The following is a 19,530-nucleotide window of genomic DNA, read 5'->3' on the forward strand; positions in this document are numbered from 1 at the left end:
CGACTCAATCAATCGTCGCTGGCGGCTCTCGGGGTGTGCGCTTGAGCAACGCATTTCATGGCTGCTATCCATTCAACGGCACTTAATGAATGGAATAATTCCCCGGCAATAACAGTCGGAAACTTCACTCTGCCAAGCTCGGTAACCGGCTCTGCGTCAAAAGCTTCCTCAAGTATGCGAAACTACCAGGAATAACTTTAGGCTTTGTCAGTCCGAGGATAAAGATTTAAAACCAACTAAGATTAATCTTCGATGCGTTTCTTGCAAGACGTAGGTTGCAGCCGAGTGCTTACTATAGTTCGTTCTAAGTGTTGCGCAGGTGCTCTCATCACTCGGCCCATATACAACCTGCTCAAATCAACACGTAACTCCTGACAGGATTGAAGCAGATGTCGTAAATGTAAACAATATTAAGCGTTTATTGATAACAATATGAACTCACAAAAAGTTTCAATACACAAATCAAAACACGTTTGTGCTTTTTCAAACGCTTCAGCTTTGCACAAAGTTACATGAAAATAAGAAACTAAGCTAAAAAAGTTGGTTCTTTTTACGTTGATTCTACGCCTTCATATCTTCTGTCAAGATAAAAAGAAGGAATTTTTCCAGCTTGGATGCGAAATAATTACAAAGCGCGCAGTAGGCTATATTATTTGGCTTGCTGCAATATTGGCAGATGTTAAACTTTTTCAAACCGTATTCAGATGTTTTGAATGGCCCAAGTCAAAAAGAAATCAAGAAGTAAAACATTTAATTGGACTCGAGATTGTTTAAGCGCTGGAGATCGTGCAAACAAATGATGGCTACCCCATGATAGCCTACTGCTGTCTCATGTTAAATGCTTGCAACCCAGCGCGATTATGAACTTGGTTATTACCAAATGCAGTGCTGTGAATAGAGTTAAGAAAATTTGCAGCTTAGTCATACAAAATTACATCTTGCGATGAATATAATTGGCAATATAATTCTAAAGTTCGACATTAAATTGTGGAGGGACAGTAAGTTCATGTTTCATAGATTTGTACAAGCTAACAAATTAAGCCAAGAGAGTTAGTTCTAAGAAAAAGTAAAAAGTGCAGAGACATAGGCTACAGCCAACGACACTAAAAGGTTACATGCGAACCTTTCATTTCTACTTAGGCCTACAAAAATTGGCATAGGCTAGGTCACGTGGTTAAGCCGCGTATAATTAAAAACAAATTGTCACATGTGCTTAATTCAGCGCAATAAGAAGCATATATGTACAAAAGTTAATTTTGCGCTGTAAACTACTTGGTTTTGTGGGACAGGATAGCTCTTCTATATTAGCCTCTACGGATATGATGTTACTGGATAGAAATTATGCTTTACAAACAAGAGTTTGCAAATGATAGTGACGTCTTCTTGCACCAATCCCTTCATCATACAGTTCCCCGATTCAAAGTCTACCGTAGCTTAAGCCGCTTACATAGTTTAAGTTTAAAACTAGTGATTTTCCTCAACCACAGAGTGACATTTAGTCTGACATGTCACACAGTGCTGGTATCTGAAGCGTTAAAACAAACTTAATATGATAAAGCTGCGAGTAAACCTTATTTTCTTGATTCTGCAATCTGCATCCATGACTTTGCTTTATCGTTTAATGAAAGGCTATTTCAAAAAGCTTTAAGCACACACCCACAGAGTTGAACCAACTGGCTAGCTTCTCCGTTACAATATCGACAATTTATCCAATTGAGCGCTGCTGTCGTGGCACATAACTGGTGTAGAAATCACTAGTTGTTGGCAAATATATGGCGAGGTCAGAACATGCTACCATTTGTTGATGCTTGAATATTTTAAAGTCGTTTGATGTAATACAAAGTACACAGACTAAGTTAAAAACATGCGCTTTCAGTGTTTAGCCTAACTAGTTCCAATGAAAGCAGGATTCTCTACCCGCTCTGTTGGTTTGTTGAAGAGTGGATTCACTCCCTAGAAATAAAAAAAGACGTCATGAAATCACAAATTATAGCTTTTGACATCGCCAAGAAGCCAGCAAAATGGCATATTTAGTAACGAAACAACATATGTCTTTCAAACCTCATAAACAAGCAGTTAGCAAAACATATTATGTAAAGCTATAGTTGTTTTAGACCAGTGGTTCTCAACCTTTTTGTCATGGTGGACCCCTTTTGGTGCCTTCGAATCGGTCGCGGACCCCTAAAAATTTCTATTTAAAATTTTGGTATATCGCGTCTCCTTATGGAATCATATGTTACATAAGTTCCAAAGCAACACACTTAGAAGAATTTGCTGAATTCGCAACGCACTTGACGATTGATGAGATCGACGAAATTATGTTATGAGTTATAGCCAATGTTGGCACGCGGGATCAAACATCACTGATCTATATGCTCATTTGATGTTTTTCTATAAATTTTATCAAAAGTTAATAGAATAGCCTACTTGCGACCGTTACAAAGAATTTCTTCCTTTTTTTATTTGTAATCAATATTAATTCGTTACAATTGCAGCCATTGCACAACTGTGAGTGGTGATAGACTGTTGACTAACGTTTGAATTTGTAAGTCAATCATTGATCAATCTGCTGTCTCAAAAGAATTAAGTTGAACAAAGCCAACATAGCCTTATTAAAAGGTTTAAGTCATTTATATGATATTTTTAGTTAAGAAACCAAACCTTTGTGCAATGTCCTTTGCAATTTCAAACGACGCACCAGTGCGCTGCGACTTACAGTTTGAGAAACACTGTAGGCTAATACATGAACAAGGTTGAAGAAAGTCACCTCTCTACCAAAACTTATGAACAAAGCATAAAAATTTTTTAATTTATTAATCATGCTGAAAACCCAAAAACTTTCGCGGACCCCTTGAAATCGCTTCACGGACCCCTTGGGGTCCGCGGACCCCCGGTTGAGAACCACTGTTTTAGACAGTGTATTCCCACTTCGCCTAATATTGAGCTTATTCAGATCACATGTAGGAACAGAGGAGACTATGGTGAGATTTATTTAGTTGTTCAATAAAATAATATAAACCCTTACGTTGATTCAACGTCTGCGGACGCTGAATCAACGAATGACGGATTTTGCTGTCGGGAGTAGGCAACAGTTAGCAACATGTGGCAACAGTTAGCCTATGTTGGAATTTTTTATACGTGAATATTTTATGCGTGAATTTTTATACGTAATATTTTTATAGGTAAACAATATTAAGACAGGTTTGCCCAAACCAGTGGAAGCTGGCTGAATCTCGCCACTGAAGACAATCGTAAATATTGGCTGAAAGCCACTGTAGACAATTGGCAGCCGTGGCCGAGTGGTTAGCGCGTTGGGCTCGCAGTCGAGAGCCTGCATGTTCGACTCCAGCCACCCGCACTTGCTGTTGTTTCTCTGGGCAAGAAACTTTACGATAATTGCCTCTACCCAGTGATCGATTTTGAGTAATGGGTAGTACCAAATTTAAGTCATAAATAAAGTAGACAACCGGAAACAGACATTGCAGTCGGCTGCAGCGTGGGTCAGGTGTACGTCGGAAGGCGTACACCGATGCATAGCGCTCAAGTCCGCTTTCCCGCAATGCAGGATAAAGATAAACAAACAAACAATCTCCGACAGCTTGTGGTAAGCTGTCTCTTTGTTATGCAACGATTCATTTGTAGGTAGCAAGCTGCTTTTATCATATTAATACAATCATTAATTTGTGGTACTTCACTTGAAACGTTTGTAAAACATTGGTTGACCAATGACAACGCAGCTTAGTTACTATTATTATTTTTTTTACATCTCGTTGGCGTCAAGAACATTATACTTGCCTTAGACCAGTCGCTATGCTTGGTATCCTCCAGGAACTGTTGGTATTCATTTTTGTCTCTGATGGTTTGGAAAATTTTCCATAAGATTAGAGCAATGAGTCCCAACAGCACAATACCGCCCACTACTGGAAGAACGATAAGAAGCGGGTTCACCGGACCAGGGCAATCTAAAGACATTTGATATTGTGAGGAACTTGCTGATATTTCTAGAATAGGTTTGTTTCAAATCAAGATTCGGATCTATACACAATTATACACTGCAGCGTTGACATGGGGGTTCATAGGGTCCCTTGGGACCCGGGCCCGAGATGCTTTTAGATGCTCGAAAACTTTCTAAGGAGCTGGGAACTTGGCATTTGTTATATAATTGTCGGGATCAATCTCATTTGTACTGGGCCCAAATTATCTGCTCAACGGCCCTGCCCCTGTTTATACAAAATGAACGAAAATTGACATCCACCTCTCTCGTTGTCGAACTTTCTGACTTGTATTTGAAACTGGTTAAGTCTCGTATTCCAAAAGATCTTGTAACTAAAGTCACATCCATTCTCTTCAGAAGTGTCTGTGCATTCCTGTGGGATGTGGATTTCACTGAAAAACAATAAATGTTTAATCGATATTGCATAAGGTTAACACCAGACTGGCCTGTTTCATGGTTGCATGGCTGCTCATGCCAATAATATACTTATTTCATAGAAAAAATGTCACAAATATACTTTATGTTGCCCCTCTGGAAAGACATTTTCATTAATTGTAGATATTTTCATCCTCGGATCGAAAAATCTTCTTTGAGAGCTTACGCTGACAGATTGGCATACTTGCAAAGGTTTTTGCTATTGACGCGGGACCGGTTAGCGAAGGTTGGTATTTTTTGCTGTTTCTTTAGCCGATTTGTTGCTGTTTATGATTGTTGTTGAAATGTGTTTGACTATGGATTAGTCCATCCACTAGGTTACGACTCCGAGAGTTGAGCCAGCGTTGAGTGATCTTTCCGTTTCTTTGTTCATAAAATCAGGCGTTATCAACTAAACTATGGGACTAGGTACTCACGGATCTCTACTGAGTGAGTTGCAGGTCGTGCAACCCTCCCCGAAGCAACTGTTGCAATCGAGTAATTCATCGACAACGTCAAAGAGAATATTTTCATCCTGGCAAACTTCTTGGCACTGTGTCGTAGGCACCTGCGGCGAGATGATCAAAAAGATTATGTTTAGTAGCCGTGCCTGATTATATTTATCGATACGTACTGTATACATAAGAATTAGATCTTTGCATGCACGTCTTAAACCATTATAGTTTTGCCACATTTTCCTTGTATTGATTTTGTTACAGCATTTTATTCATTTTTACAATATCTTTTCTTCTGAATTCAACCAAAGGAAAATAAATTGAATTGAATGGGATAAGGAAGAGTGATTCTAAAGTTCTTTATAACATAAGCTAATAAAACACCAGATTAATTTTTTTCTAATTCAAGTAAATACAAAGCAGAAGACAAGACCTCCTTTCAACGGTTAACAAAATAGTTAATGACGATGCACCACACCCGTGTTAGAATTTCAAAACTTTTACAAGTAGCCTACAGGCTAAAGCAAACTTCCAGGAATCAGGATTTCGAAGAGTATTTTTCTTTTCTTTTTAAAATTTCTTCTATGTCCAATGAAATAAAGACAATTCCATCAATGTAAACATTTAAGCCAAGAAATTCATGATTTAACGATTTAAAGTTAATAACTCAAATCATTGCTTGGGTAATCGTTCCAACAGTTAATCAAAAACATTGCCGAAGTTTTGTAGCACTCTTACCCCTTCTGCCCGATCTTCTTCATACACGCATTCCGCACATCTCTTCAGCTGTACACCATTGCAATCTCCAATGAGTCCAGTGCAGGAAGGGTGGATGCAGGTTTGGCAGAAGAGACCATCAAACTAAAGAGAGCTTTATAATTTTATTCTGTTAGGGGTTTCAAAAAAAGAACACAACAGAGTACCATGGAGTAATGTAACTTTTTCCGTTTCTTGTCTATACCAAACAGACAACTAGGTCAAATTTACTTGGAGCAACAGGCAATATGGCTTCACGAGATACAGTATGAACTACAAACCCATTTGGAAAGAAAAAGTTGCCAAAAACTCCTAATAAGATGTTTGATGGATTAATCATTTCTCTTACATTCCGTACGTTGTGTCGCTTCTCTTAATACATAAACTACTATGTGAACTTACTCTTGGTTCGCAATCGCATCTATCGCAATCGCAGACTCCGTTCCCACTGCAGACGAGATCTGTAGCGTTTCTTCTGCACTTGTTGTTGTTGCACGTGCAAGATCGCGTCACTTCGTTCAAGTAAAATCCAGCCGTGGTGTTGCATACACAGTTCTGGTCGTTGTTGCAGTTCTGGCATATTCCTTGTAACGGTCCTGTTATAAAGTTGTTTTTCACACCGTCAATGATGAGTCACAAACGACATTAGGCCTAACTATACGTTATTTAAAATACAATACACTGTATTATAATGTAAGTATTATTATACATATTCAATATACCGTTGTATTGGAGCATATAAGCAGTATTTGCATATGCTAGTATAAATTATTGAATATAGGTTCCACATTTTTATTGATATGCAGTAGTACATATTAGTATGTTTATTTATGTAAGTTAGGCTACGTAAGCTACTACAGTACATGTAATGTGAACGGAATAATTACCAGTAGCTTAGCATGCAAATAATTCTTTATCAATAACTTTTATTGTCTATATAGCGTGTGGGAAACATGAATTGTTTGCTCACAAACTAGCTTAATTTGAAACGAAAGTCAAATTACCGCCACAATCATCCGGACATCCAGTCCTTCTGCATTCGCAGTAGTCTCCGTAGTAAGTATCGGCACAACTACATATCCCGCATACGCAAGACCCTTGCGAGCTGCATGAAACACCCGCGTGGTTATTCATTGATTAACACACAACCATCTTCACTGGGCATTAAAAGTAGTCAAAAAAACAACTTCTTTTTTATTCCCAGACAGTAAATCAACCGTCTGCAGACATTGAAGCAATGGAATAAAACGGTTGATGTGCTGTCTGGGTTGCTGTTTTCAACGACATTGCAAAAGTTTTTTTTTAACGTTTGGACTAGCCTAATACCGGTTCTTGTCAACTTGTTTGAAACACCACACGTTCTTGGGTTACCTTTATCACATGTAGGCTACAGTAAAAACTCGTTTACGTTTGTTCATTGTTTTATTGTTATTATGACGTCACACACTTTTATACAAGCTCTTTCGTTGTTCTGTGAATGGAAGCAGATCGATCCAAATGGCATCAGTTGCTATTTTTGTCATGTTTAAATATCGAACAGCAACGGTAACCCATCTTCAAACAACGATTCAGTCTTTATGCTGTTCAGTTTAGCAGATCATAGCCCTAAGAAGGACCGTAGGAATTGCTCATGAGCAGCGGCTATAGTCGAAGGGGCGCCATTCTACGATCGATTGCGTGCCTTTAAGTGTCCTGCCAAAGACACAGTCACATACCTTGAGCAGATATCAAACGGCCCCCTTCCAAACGTCTTACCATAGCTTTCACCATTCGGCTAAGCAGCCGACAGTTACAACAAAAAGATAAACTTCGTCCTTACTTGCACAGCTCCACCCCAGGCTGGTAGTCTTCTGTTGTGCAGTTTTGTTCCAGCGCTTGCCCTGTGGTGGATGCAGTACATTGGCATTGTTCTCCAGACGCCCCAGGGTTACACGTGCATATCCCACACTGTGGGAACAGAAAGTTATGAAGCACACGGCATGGAACATAAAAGTCTTGTTTTTTATTAAATTATTGGAAAGGGTATTTAAGTTAATCAAGAGAAAAAAGAACGACCTAATTCTTTGATTTCAAAATAGCATTTACGTTAACTTGGATGCGTTTGTCTCCCTTGAAAAGAATAAAATTAAGATTACCCTTTACACTTTAAGACATTGTATTCTGAACTCAATTTTGTGTAGCTTTGTAAATCACAATTTATAGACTTTTTATTACGTTGTATTTTCATCTTTTATCTTTCTTGTTTGAAAATTTTCAGGGTTAGATTAACTCATTACTTGAGCGAATATTGTTCATACCTGCAGAGTTCCATCATTGCTGCAAGAAGGGCTGTTTTCTACTTTTTCACTGTCACAGTCGCAAGAACAGCTCACGTACTCTAAAACACGATACGATGTAATAGATTAATAAATATTTGTTATAATCTATGTTAGAAATATTCGCGTTAAGCTTATATTTGGATATTCATTGTATACATTTTTAATTTTTTGTAATCTTTTATATATTTTTATAGTTATTATATTTGACAATAAATAATAATAGAAATGTAAGCTGAAACAGCAAAAAGAAAGTGATATGAAAGGGGCAAAATGAAACTAGCATCACTCATTTTGGTTTTCAACTCATTATCCTTTTTATATTTACTGTGTCATATTTTGAATAGTTAATATGATAGAAAGTTTATTACCTTTGCTTGATTGAAAATTGTATTTGCATTTATTGTATCGCATCATAAAGTGCAACCAAATTTGCTTTAACTAATTATATTAAACAAAATAAATTTATCAAAAAACAATTATAGGAACGTTTATGTCAACATTCATGTATAGCTTCTATATTGTCTAGTCGATTATTTAGGAACATTGGGCTTTGTGATGATAAATGAAAGAATTCCTCTGTGCATCACCACATTGCTTCTTACCAAGGCTGATAGATGTGGTATCAAGAATTGACCCGGATGTGATGTTAATGGTGTCCACGTGGTCAGGCGTGGGAGGACATGCGTTCGCTGTTAGAATAAATTGGAACGTGGCCTACAAAGAAATGGAGGAATTGAGTAATTTTGTGTTGGTATCAACCTTAACCACTTCAGCTCGGATGACGTACTTATACGCAAAGAAAAAGTGTTGCTGGAAGACGGCGGACGTATATTTACGTATTTTGATACATGACGAAAAGACGGCAGACGTATATTTACGCATTTTGATACAAGACGAAAAGATGGATGGCAGATATATACATCTTTCAAAAATAAAAATGTTTAAATTATTTTTGGTAACACTATGTCTTGTTCTTTAGGGGAAACACCGGAAAATGTAAAATTTAACCCCGTCTGAGCGACATCGCTGTCGGCAAACAATTCCGTCCACAAGTGGTTAACAACAGACGGATAATGAAAACAGATAACAAACACAAAACAACTGTTCATTTAAATCATATTAGCCTACCTGAGACAACTACAAACCTTGTCATACATACAGCAACTGAGAAATATTTAAAAAACGGTAAGCTTAAAAGCGACAAAACTCAGATGCCATAGTATTCTTAGGAGTGAAAGTAAATTATCCAGAAAGCCAGCACTATAGAAATAGCAAACATGGCTTGAAGGTCACTATCACCGGAACAAATCCGATTTTGTCTCTAAGTTTGCTAGATTGCACCACAGTGTTTGCCATAAATTTTCTAGCTACTGTAGCTATACTTAGATTTATTTGTTGTCAGTTACCAACAGTATTTGCAGAATTGTTTGAGGGTTATATGAACCACTGAAAGAGGCAAAATCTGGCCTTTGGGCTGCAGTTTTTGTCCATTCCTGCTTCATACCTCATCGTCAATCTCAACGTTGTCACAAGATAAACTTCCTTCAACCCAGTCTCTGTCCGGGCATAATACTCTGTACGATACATCCACGTTATCGGGGATGTTGGTTGGAGGATTTAAGTGGATCTGATTGCGGAGGATCTGGAAAAGTATTTTTGAAAACATTGAAATAAAATCAATTTGCAAAATTAAGCAACTTATTTTTCTGTGGAAAGAAGTTTCACAAAAAAATATTCAACAAATTATGGAACAATATTTAACAAAACAAGATAAAGCTATCGCTGCATTTTAAAGAATAAATAGACCCTTACATCCAATTAGAGGACACCTATGTACATTTTCATTCTCCCGGTTATCAATGCACCACGTTACATCGAGGTTATCTTCGAAACTTGTTCAAATTAACTTTAAATAAAGATTTATGTAAAACAACAAAAAACTCACATTATAAGAAGTCCGGATGACAGGCACCACATTACTGGAGTCATTGTTCAACGCAGCCACAAATGCATTTCTGCCCAGTAAGCCCTTCAAACCCTGTAATTCATTATGCGTGTAAACGATTGGTAGTTGATATGGTAGCACGTTTTAAACTTTTTTTCTTTGTAGCCTACAAATTGAACATAGTAACCTTATAAGTGCGTAGTGCAAGCCTGTAGTATAGTTTGGTGAGGTCTGCTTTGTCTAAAGAGAAAGATTAGGCTAGCACAATCAATCAATAGGCATGTCATCAATTGCAATTGTTAGTCAGACCAACCTCATAGAGTGGAAGAACATCTTCAGTAACAGCAAAGATTGGCTGGATTTTATTTTCATCGAAGACTTTCCTCAATTGACCAATGGATGGATAGTCCATTGTCTTGCTCTCGGTGTACACTACCGCGTCGGGAATAAACGGATGAGCGTTCTGAAGAAAATTCAAGGAGCTTGTCATAGTTGAAAAGCATTATTTTTTTTCTTTACCATATTACTATATAAATAATTATGTTGAATCCGCAGATGATACTTGACGTTATATGTCTAATACAAACGCAACTTGAATTATTACTCAAGTTACATAATTATAACATTCTTCCCATCACGCCAGTATGTAAAGATTTGTTTCGTCTTACTCGACCCAAATGGCATTTCATGTCGTTTATTTCCAAAATGGCGGCCAACTTCCCGTCCATGGCAATGTGGGATGACGCATCTGTGGTGAAGACAACTACACGAAGGGCATTCTCTCTCCATGCTATGAGGTCCTGGAAGAGCCAATGAAACAATTTATTAGAATTAAAGATAAAATAGATATGTCAGGTTGGTCTGGTTTGTGGGATTTGTAATAGCCTAATGCAGTTTGTTTCTTAACATTACTTCAATCGTTAGTTTTATTATCAAGACTTATCGTATCCTTTCGACCCGCATCCAGACATGAACCTGACTCAATTTGGCGACACTGTGTGAGTTAGTTCAAAATCGCCACTATTGGAAACAAATGTCCCATGTTGATACTCGATCTGCTGCTCTCGTTTGGCGACATACAACATGAATTGAATTTTTCTTAACTCAACATTGAGCAGCTTTATTTATTTTGCACCCGGCGTTTCTACACAGTTTGAGGAGCCAAAGTGGTTCTTTCGGCTTTTTGCAGGGCTCGATTTCTGATACAGTTTTATACAATATGAAACTCTCCCAAACTCCACGTTTTGTTCCCAAAAACCTTGATATTTTCAATCAAGCGACTGCACTTAAAAAAACTTAATTCGTTTTTTTTTATGATTTGAATATGGACATTCTTGTCTGATGCAAATAAATAATAATAATATACACATTAAGCTTTGTGTTACGCATGAACGAGCATTAAAATGATGCTTGAAAATAAGTGTAACGTCCAATGACATCTGACAAGATCAATAGGAACGTTACCTGGCAAACAGCAATCTGCATGAGAGCATCAAACCCCCCTTCAGGGGTGTCTATGTTCCCAGAGATGACAGTGGAACGCACAGCGTCACGAAATGCGTCTCCATCCGACGTGATTGACAGCTGATGCCGGAATCCGAACACTGGCGCGCAAGTCGCGTTGTCGATGTTTAAGCACGGGTCCTGAAGTCTACAATCGACTTGTTTTAGTGATTATAATCTAATGCCAGAATGGACGCAAGTTTAGGTTAAATCAGAGACAAGCATATTTGAAACGTGCCCAGAACTAGTCACATTTTTGAAACAAGTTTAGTACATTTAACTTAAAATGACAAATGAAGCCTATTTTGCACATTTTTGGGGTACAACTCTGGGGTAGCGCTTTTCTTCTTGATTTTCTATCTTCTGCGTCCTGATTAAGAGGAGCAGACAAAGCTTCCTAACTTTTTCAGACAGTTGTGCACTGTGATGTCATAAACGTTTAGACGAGTTCATCTCCAAACGAAACGATTTGACGTATGTGAACTTACTGATCCGGAACGGTGCTGGCGTATGGCATCATTACTTTATCGACAAAAGTACCGAAGCCCAATCTCGTATTGCTTGTGATGCTTTGAATCTGTTGGGCCAGACTGCTTCCAAGAGCCTAAAGAGAATAAAAAGAAATTCCAATAGGCAACTGTTGTTGTGTGAAAGTTACGTCATTATTTGTACAAAAATATGGCTCACTTGAAACCTATCCCACGCAACAATTGCAATACTTTTCGTCAAAACATTAAAAAAAATGTTTATTGCATGTAAAATGAAACTGCGCAAAAAATATATTCATGTGCTAGCTGCCGGCAGGTGGAGCTAGTGAACTTACTTGTAGGGTTTGTAGATCGTCTTGCATCGAATATGACAGGTCCATGACGTAATAAAGGTCAAGCGGGTAGTCGAAAACGCGCCGAAAAGTTATATTTACTCTCTCGGGTTTACCTGCAACACAGCCAGTTTTAAAAATCCACTCAGTGATGTGAAATACGATGCGGCCACTCTAACCGTCGAAGACATTCGTGCGATGAACGTCCTTAATTTTAATTCAATATACTGTATTTGCATCGAAACAACAGCGCGAAACCCCACTATGACGTCATGTTGTACGATTAAACGTCATCAAGCGGCTTGGTGTCGTGAGATAATTGATGACCAACTGAGGCCTCAATGGGTTGAAGACTTTAGTTTCGCAAAAAAATTAAATAAAAAGAAAATGTTTTAGTTCACAGTCTTGACTTTAACGACCTGCTTAGTTCCCTAGTCATATGCTATGATGAATGGTGTTGAAGTCAGTGAGTCGTTCTATAGTGCGGCTCCTTTGTTTGGCTTGAGGCTGCTGTCTGTTGAGTTTCTGTGTTGTTAGGCGTTATTGCTGTGAAATTTTATTGGATCAGTTGATTAATAGGTTAGGTGACGTAGTTCTACCCTTTCGGCTTGGTTGTTGATTTTTGGATTCTGTCTACTTATGAAAATGGCCTCTTTGAAGCGTTATGCTTGAAACGTTTACGCTTCAAAGAGGCTACACCACAAAACGATACGCTACAAAAAAGACTTCCTGGTCTGGTCATTATGAAAACGTCTTTTTACGTTCACCAAAAGTACACAACGCTTTTAACAATCGTCAATCACATCATTGTCACTTCACAAAAATGTGATTTGGCCACCATGTAGTCACAATCTACAACTTACCTTGTCTCAACTTGACATTTACTCCTTGGGGACGCAGCTGAGTACCTTCTTGAGCGATCGCGTTTGCTTCATAATCTTCAACATTCGAAAAGTCTTCGTCGCGCGTGAAGGCCACCGACCCTTGTGGATTCTGTCTGAATCCCGGGGCACATTGGTCCGCTCGGGATCTAGAAGATGACATAGATTTGTGAAACTAATGACTTTCTATAGTTTTTTTATTATTATTATAAATGCCACCCATGAAAATGTCAATAAAATCAATAATGATTAACCAAGTGCTTTTATATTTCAGATTTATGTAGAAGAATCATTGCCTGTAAAAATAAAAATGAAGTATTTTAGAAATGCCTAGGACAGTTGAAGAAAATACTTTTTGTGAAGAATCGTATTTTGAGACGAAATCGATGGTGGCAGTGCAAGCCCGATTCAAAAAAAAGTTTCGATGTCGTGTTTGTCCGGACAAAAACTCATGTACACCTGGATCCACAAGTTCCGAGCCCACGGATCAATCTTAAACTTTAATGCCAAGAGTAACAGAGCTACCCATTCTGATCGGCCTAAGAGTTCTCGATCCCAGATGAATATTGATGCTGTCGGGGATTCGGTTGGTCACAATCCAAGCAAGTCAATACGGCGCCGCAGCCAAGAACTCGCAATTCCTCGGGAGTCAATTTGAAGGATCTTAGTGCAGGATCTGTAATTGTATCCCTATAGAATACAAATTAATCATAAACTTACTCAAAGGGATAAAGAGATGCGTGTGGTGATGTGTCGATGGTTCTGTGACAAAATCGACGAAGACCCACACTATCTGGACGATGTTTGGTTCTCTGACGAGGCTCACTTTCTATTGTCTGGATATGTGAACTCAAAAAACAACATCTTCTGGGGAACAACACTTCCAGAGGACTGTCTGCAAAGGCCACTTCATTCCATCAAGTGCACAGCTTGGGTTGCAATCTCCAAGCATGGAATAGTTGAGCCATTCTGGTTTGAAGATGAGAATCAACATTCAGTCACAATCAATACGAAGCGTTATCTAGGGGTTCTTAGGAAATTTTGGACAGCCTTGGGTAGACGTAGAGGTATTGTGAGGGATGAACATTGGTTACAACAAGATGGAGCAACTCCCCATACTTCAAATGACTCATTGCAATGGCTGCGGGAACGCTTTGGTGATCGTCTCATCAGTAGGAGGTGTGATTCTGAATGGGCCTCACACTCGCCGGACCTCACCCCCCCCCCCCAGATTTTTATCTGTGGGATTATCTCAAAGATAATGTCTACAAGGACAATCCCCAGACTATCCCTGAGCTGAAGATAGCCATCAGTGTCAAAATCAGGGAAATTTCTAGAGAGGAATGTGCCAGAGTAATTGACAATTTTGCACGTCGCATCCAGGTGTGCTTGCAACGCAAAGGTGGACATTTAGAGCACATCCTTGAACGGCACTAAAACGAAGATGGTTTGTCAGAAATCATTGAAACTGGATAGACATGTCAGGCAAAGCATGAACTTTATGTGTACCAAATATGGGTGAAATACAAAAAAAATGTGCATTTTATTGAAGTTTTCATGGGTGGCATTTTTTTTTGGTCACCCTGTAAATTTTGTTGTATCCAGGTTGAAGATTCATGTGTCGTACGAAAGACACAGCTTCATGCTTTTAAGTGGGGCTAAACCGGTGCCCTATCGAACGTCACACCAGGGCTCTCTCCACTCGGCTATGCATCCAGCATAATTCTTAGCACACAAAACAACATGAGCTGCTTGGAATTAAGATCCACGGACAGTACGTCACATTTACTCTAAAAGTATTATTAATTTATTGTTGAAACATGTCGGCTGCGTTGTTGAGTGGAATGAGCTCCTAGACAACGCTCGGAAGGATGTGGGTTCGACTCCAATTGGAAACACTCTGTTGTACTGTATTTGGTGATGCACTTAGAGACATGTTAGGGACAAGTGAATTGGACATAATGTTAATCTACTGAATCACTTTATTGATAACGTTTAATACTTCGCTATTGAAAACAAAATACGAGAGAAACGATTATTAGATGTCGGCTTTACTCTGATTTAAAGTAAAAGAAGTGTTTGGTGATAGTAGAACTCAGTGGCGTAGCCAAGGGGGGGGTTTTGGGGGTTACAACCCCCCCCTTTGGCACGCGTGTGACGTCACGATAGTGAGAATGATGCTTTCAGTCTAAAAACAAATTGCTTAATTTTATACAAAACTGCATTAAAAGAGCGAGTTTTGCCAATACCAAACATTCAAACATCTCAGCCAGGAATTAGCAACAATAGAAGCAACAAGAAAACATAGAGACTTAGCTTTATTTCCGAAAAATGCCGAAGAAAACATGATCTTATCCTTTTGCTATGCTACCGGACAGCACCATTTTACAGGAATATTCATACCTACATTTTTGTTGAAAATGCTCTCAAAATGCACCAAATTTAAAGTAATTTTTCAAAATTTTCTGGGGGGCCCCCAGACCCCCGCCGCTGGGTGGTCAAAACCCCCCCCTTTCAAAATTCCTGGCTACGCTACTGGTAGAACTAGTAATTGGAAAATGTTTTTTATTAACTTATAATGAATTGCAATATATGGTACAAGCAGGCTACTATCTAACGACACTACCGTCTAACTACATAACAACAATATTGTGTAGAAGGAACTGTTCTTCCTGATTATCAGCACAAGGCTGAGTACTTACTAAAACAGCGAGTAATTGCGATTCTCGAACTATAACGGTGTAGCTTCCAGCACGCTAGCCATTGACTATCCAATCAACTATATGTTTCTCGGCAATGCAAAGTTAATTTAATAATAAACTTAAATAATAAAGTTTTCTTGAATTAAACAAAGGTTTCCAAAAAGATTGTTGGTTATGTTGGGCAGCACCAGTCGAAACATTTAACATTACAAACTTCAAAACGTTTAAAAGTCATTCCGTATTATCCAGTTGTCAGTACAATAAAGCCCTTCTCATGAATGTGTCTGTTTTTGGTTGGGCGAGGCAAATCTTGCTTTTGCATTCTAATCTTACCAGCTTATATGATGGGCCTGCAGGTCATTAATCTTTGCTGGCTCAATTAATTGTCCGAACGCTATTTTAAGCTAGATGACGTGCCACGAAAGGCTTTGTTCTGAAAAAGTCTGTCACGAACGCGTCACAATTGCATCACTAAGTGGTAACTCTTGTCTGTAGGTGGATAGGGTTGTGTTTATGAAAACCGCTTCCAACATTGTTTCTGATTTGTGGCTTATATTTCTAACATTTTAATTTAATCAGCTCTTTATCCTTTGCAGGAAAATATCCAGTGCGATCACTATGCATCTCTCTAAATCATTGTGTCTTTCGTCCTTCTTCTGCTAGGTTACAAAAAGATGTTGAAAATAATAAACAACTTAATTTCCAACGTTTCTTCAGTCAGTATGACTAGCTTCATCAATAAGGCTAAAACTGGTAACATCTCATGCACTTTGAAAACACAATGAAATCAAGAAATCAGCACTGTACAAAATTTAGAAACGCAAAAACTGCCGCCTGCTTTTATTGACAAATTACTTTGTCTACTGATACTGTTTGAGATGTGGATTGTGCTGCTATGGAAGGTAATGTCTTCTTTCATCCATCATTCGTTTACAAATTTAACAACATAGTTGCTTGACGAGTCGGAAAACTGCTGAAAGGAAAGAAAAATCGTTGTTTGTGTGGTAGATATTATAACACAAGTTTTTACACCAAAGTTACAAGATGCAAAATGCTTCGGCGGCTTGTGTATTTAATGTATCCCATTACGTTTATTCCATCCTCTACCATTGTCTCAAAACTGTAGAGAGATTATTTCTGGCCCATAGCCTACTAAGCAAACACTTGGGTCCTCAAATTGAGTTAACAAATGTCTACTGTAGATAGGCATTAGGCAAGACATCAGAAAACCGAGCGTCTCAAATAAAATGCAAAGTAAAGAAAAAATGCTGCAGCAGTACAGTAGGCCAGCTTACGCTTCAGTCCCAGGATAAGTTCATCATAACAAACTACAGTTTGAGTAATGGCACGTTTTTAATTTTGCATCGCTGTAATGATGGCATACACGATGCTCTTACCTACTTTGCCTCTCTAACACAATCTTCATCTTGTGTGTAAGAGATTACATACATGATGTCGAGCATTCACTGCAACCTCATTTCGGTCGCTTTATTGGGGAATTTTAGGTCAATTAAGCCATGAAGAAGTTTGTTTTGGTTTTGAGTCTTGAACCTCGGACTGACAAAGCATTGACAGACTATTCCTGATAGTTTCGCACACTTGTAGAGGCTTTTGACGCAGGGCCCGTTACCGAGATTGGCAGAGTGAAGTTTCCAATGTTGAAATGTTGTTGCCGGAAAATTATTCCATTCACTAGGTGCCGCTGAATGGCGAGCAGTCCTGAAATGCGTTGCTCAAGCGCACACCCCTAGAGCTGAACCAGCGCCGCTTGAGTCGGGCGCTTACCCACTGAGCTAAAGGGGTAGTCGAAGGAAACCTCAATTAAAAATAATGGTCTCTGTGATCTGCTGTTCAGCATCACAAGTCCTATACAGTGAGCTTTGAAGCCAGGGTCTTTAACAATAGTTTTCGCCCGATGGTAAGTTGAAGCCTACAAGGTCTCCGTACAATAGCACTTTTAAAGAAAGCAAGGAATTTCCAAAGAACATTAATCCAGTACGATTGTGAGTAGATAAAGCTTGCAAAAAACAACTAAACACTCTTCAGTCAGTAGGCCTATATAATAGACTGGTTACTGAAAGTTTGCTGTCTTGCATGAAGCAGTGGGAAAAGTCTTGTGAAATTGAACGAATACTGTTCTTATGATGGAGCCATGAGACAGATTGAAATGTGTAGCATAAAAAATCCTATAGTTGTTGAAATGGAAAGACTAAAAATCAAACAATAGCACTGTGTCCTGTACAAAAAACTCAAATAATTTTTAGATTGCAAGTCATTCATTTTTACATTCGTCCAACATCTCTGGATGTAAAAATTCTACTAATTGTTGAATTGGATCATGCTCAAAGTATTGATTTACTGGCAAAGTTAGCATCACAACTACTGTAGTTACTGCATTCCCTTCATTGGATTGGCATCAATAAGGAAACTGTTTGATGTATATTTGTGTAAACGAGTTCAACCCATTCAATCACTGGAATCATTTCCGTGAGTATACACTTGGCTGAAACTAACTTTGCAGACATTCAAGTAACTGCGTTTTAGCACTGCCATTGGTTAACCTGTTTCTAGCAGTTGCCGCACAAAATAAATTTTTAACATTTTATCTACGTTTGTCACCCTTGCTCAAGATGCTGCTATTTCTTGGTCTAGTTTGCTTACAACCTTTTACCGGGCAGATCCAGCTAGCAGCCTCAGGGGAGGGGGCGATTTCATCAAAATACAATGATGTGTCGACCTTGCAGATACATCGTTAATGAAGTTACTTTTTGTATTTTAGGGGAGGCGATTGCTGAAAACAAGAAAAAAATCGTTTCGTCTTACCCAGTGAGACGACATCGACTTGTGGCAGCTGTCCTGTTGTCCGCACACCAGCTACAAAATGGACTGAGCAGCAGGCAGTCTCTGCAACTGTCTTGTCCTCCAGCGCATATCTGATCGGGGGATATTTCTGTAAAATATATATCAATGTTATAATTTGATGTGAATCTCGGAAACACGAAACCCTTTAGTGATGTGGTTAGACAAGTAAAGTGACCAATTTCCGTTCGACCGATCACTTCTGTTCCTAGCCAACAAAACCATTTATTTTTAAGTCGATAATTCGTCTGCTTTACTCTCCTTAGTGCCGATGGCTTTGTACAATGAGAACCTTATCTTCTCATACCCGACACTTGAATCAAGCACAGGACCACCTTTACCTTTAGTTTGTTTAAAGTGGTTAAAATCACGTAAGAACGACTAGCACTAAACTCTTTGGTGATGTGGTTAGAAAAGTAAAGAGACCAAATTCTTTCCACTGATCACTTCTTTTCCTAACCGATAAAACCATGTATTTTTATGTTGATAATTCGTCTAAAGTGGTTAAAATCACGTAAAAACGACTAGAATTTCTCACTCATGGTTACATCTACAACAAGGTAGTTGAATGTTTTCTACCATAGATATATGAAACTTAATAACGGCGATGAGTTTAATGTCTTTTTATCATACGTGAACAAAAAATAAAACATTTGTTACACCCATTCACGTTTCTAAGTTTTGTCGTCGTTGTCGTCGTGTGAGCCTCTGGTGCCGAGGATCTATCCTTTTACCACCCCGGATTCACGATGTTCCCAGACTACAGTGGAAGGCTACTAGAGAGCAGTCAGTATAACTAAGTTTTGTATGTCGGTGGTACAACAAAGTATCTTTTTGTAGTAGCCTAATCTAATTAGGCCTACTCCAGCCTGCACATCAGTTT

The 19,530-nt window shown here is 38.6% G+C and overlaps 1 protein-coding gene across 1 annotated transcript; it reads right to left on the reverse strand.

The window, feature by feature from the left end:
• Positions 1 to 401: 401 nt before the first annotated feature.
• Positions 402 to 19,189, reverse strand: LOC145768193 (integrin beta-1-B-like). The gene is made up of 20 exons (XM_082579675.1): positions 19,186 to 19,189; positions 18,612 to 18,738; positions 13,069 to 13,235; positions 12,209 to 12,321; positions 11,874 to 11,989; positions 11,347 to 11,533; positions 10,551 to 10,682; positions 10,196 to 10,345; positions 9,883 to 9,975; positions 9,442 to 9,579; positions 8,540 to 8,651; positions 7,917 to 7,996; positions 7,439 to 7,566; positions 6,624 to 6,724; positions 6,022 to 6,215; positions 5,602 to 5,724; positions 4,846 to 4,976; positions 4,256 to 4,386; positions 3,796 to 3,962; positions 402 to 1,953 (listed from the first exon to the last, which is right to left on the reverse strand). Exons 1-20 carry the CDS (start codon positions 19,187 to 19,189, stop codon positions 1,885 to 1,887), a joined length of 2,463 nt encoding a protein of 820 aa, XP_082435801.1. The 3' UTR covers positions 402 to 1,884.
• Positions 19,190 to 19,530: the final 341 nt, after the last annotated feature.

Source organism: Aplidium turbinatum, chromosome 1 (assembly GCF_918807975.1).
Source record: "Aplidium turbinatum chromosome 1, kaAplTurb1.1, whole genome shotgun sequence".
Classification (NCBI taxonomy): domain Eukaryota; kingdom Metazoa; phylum Chordata; class Ascidiacea; order Aplousobranchia; family Polyclinidae; genus Aplidium; species Aplidium turbinatum.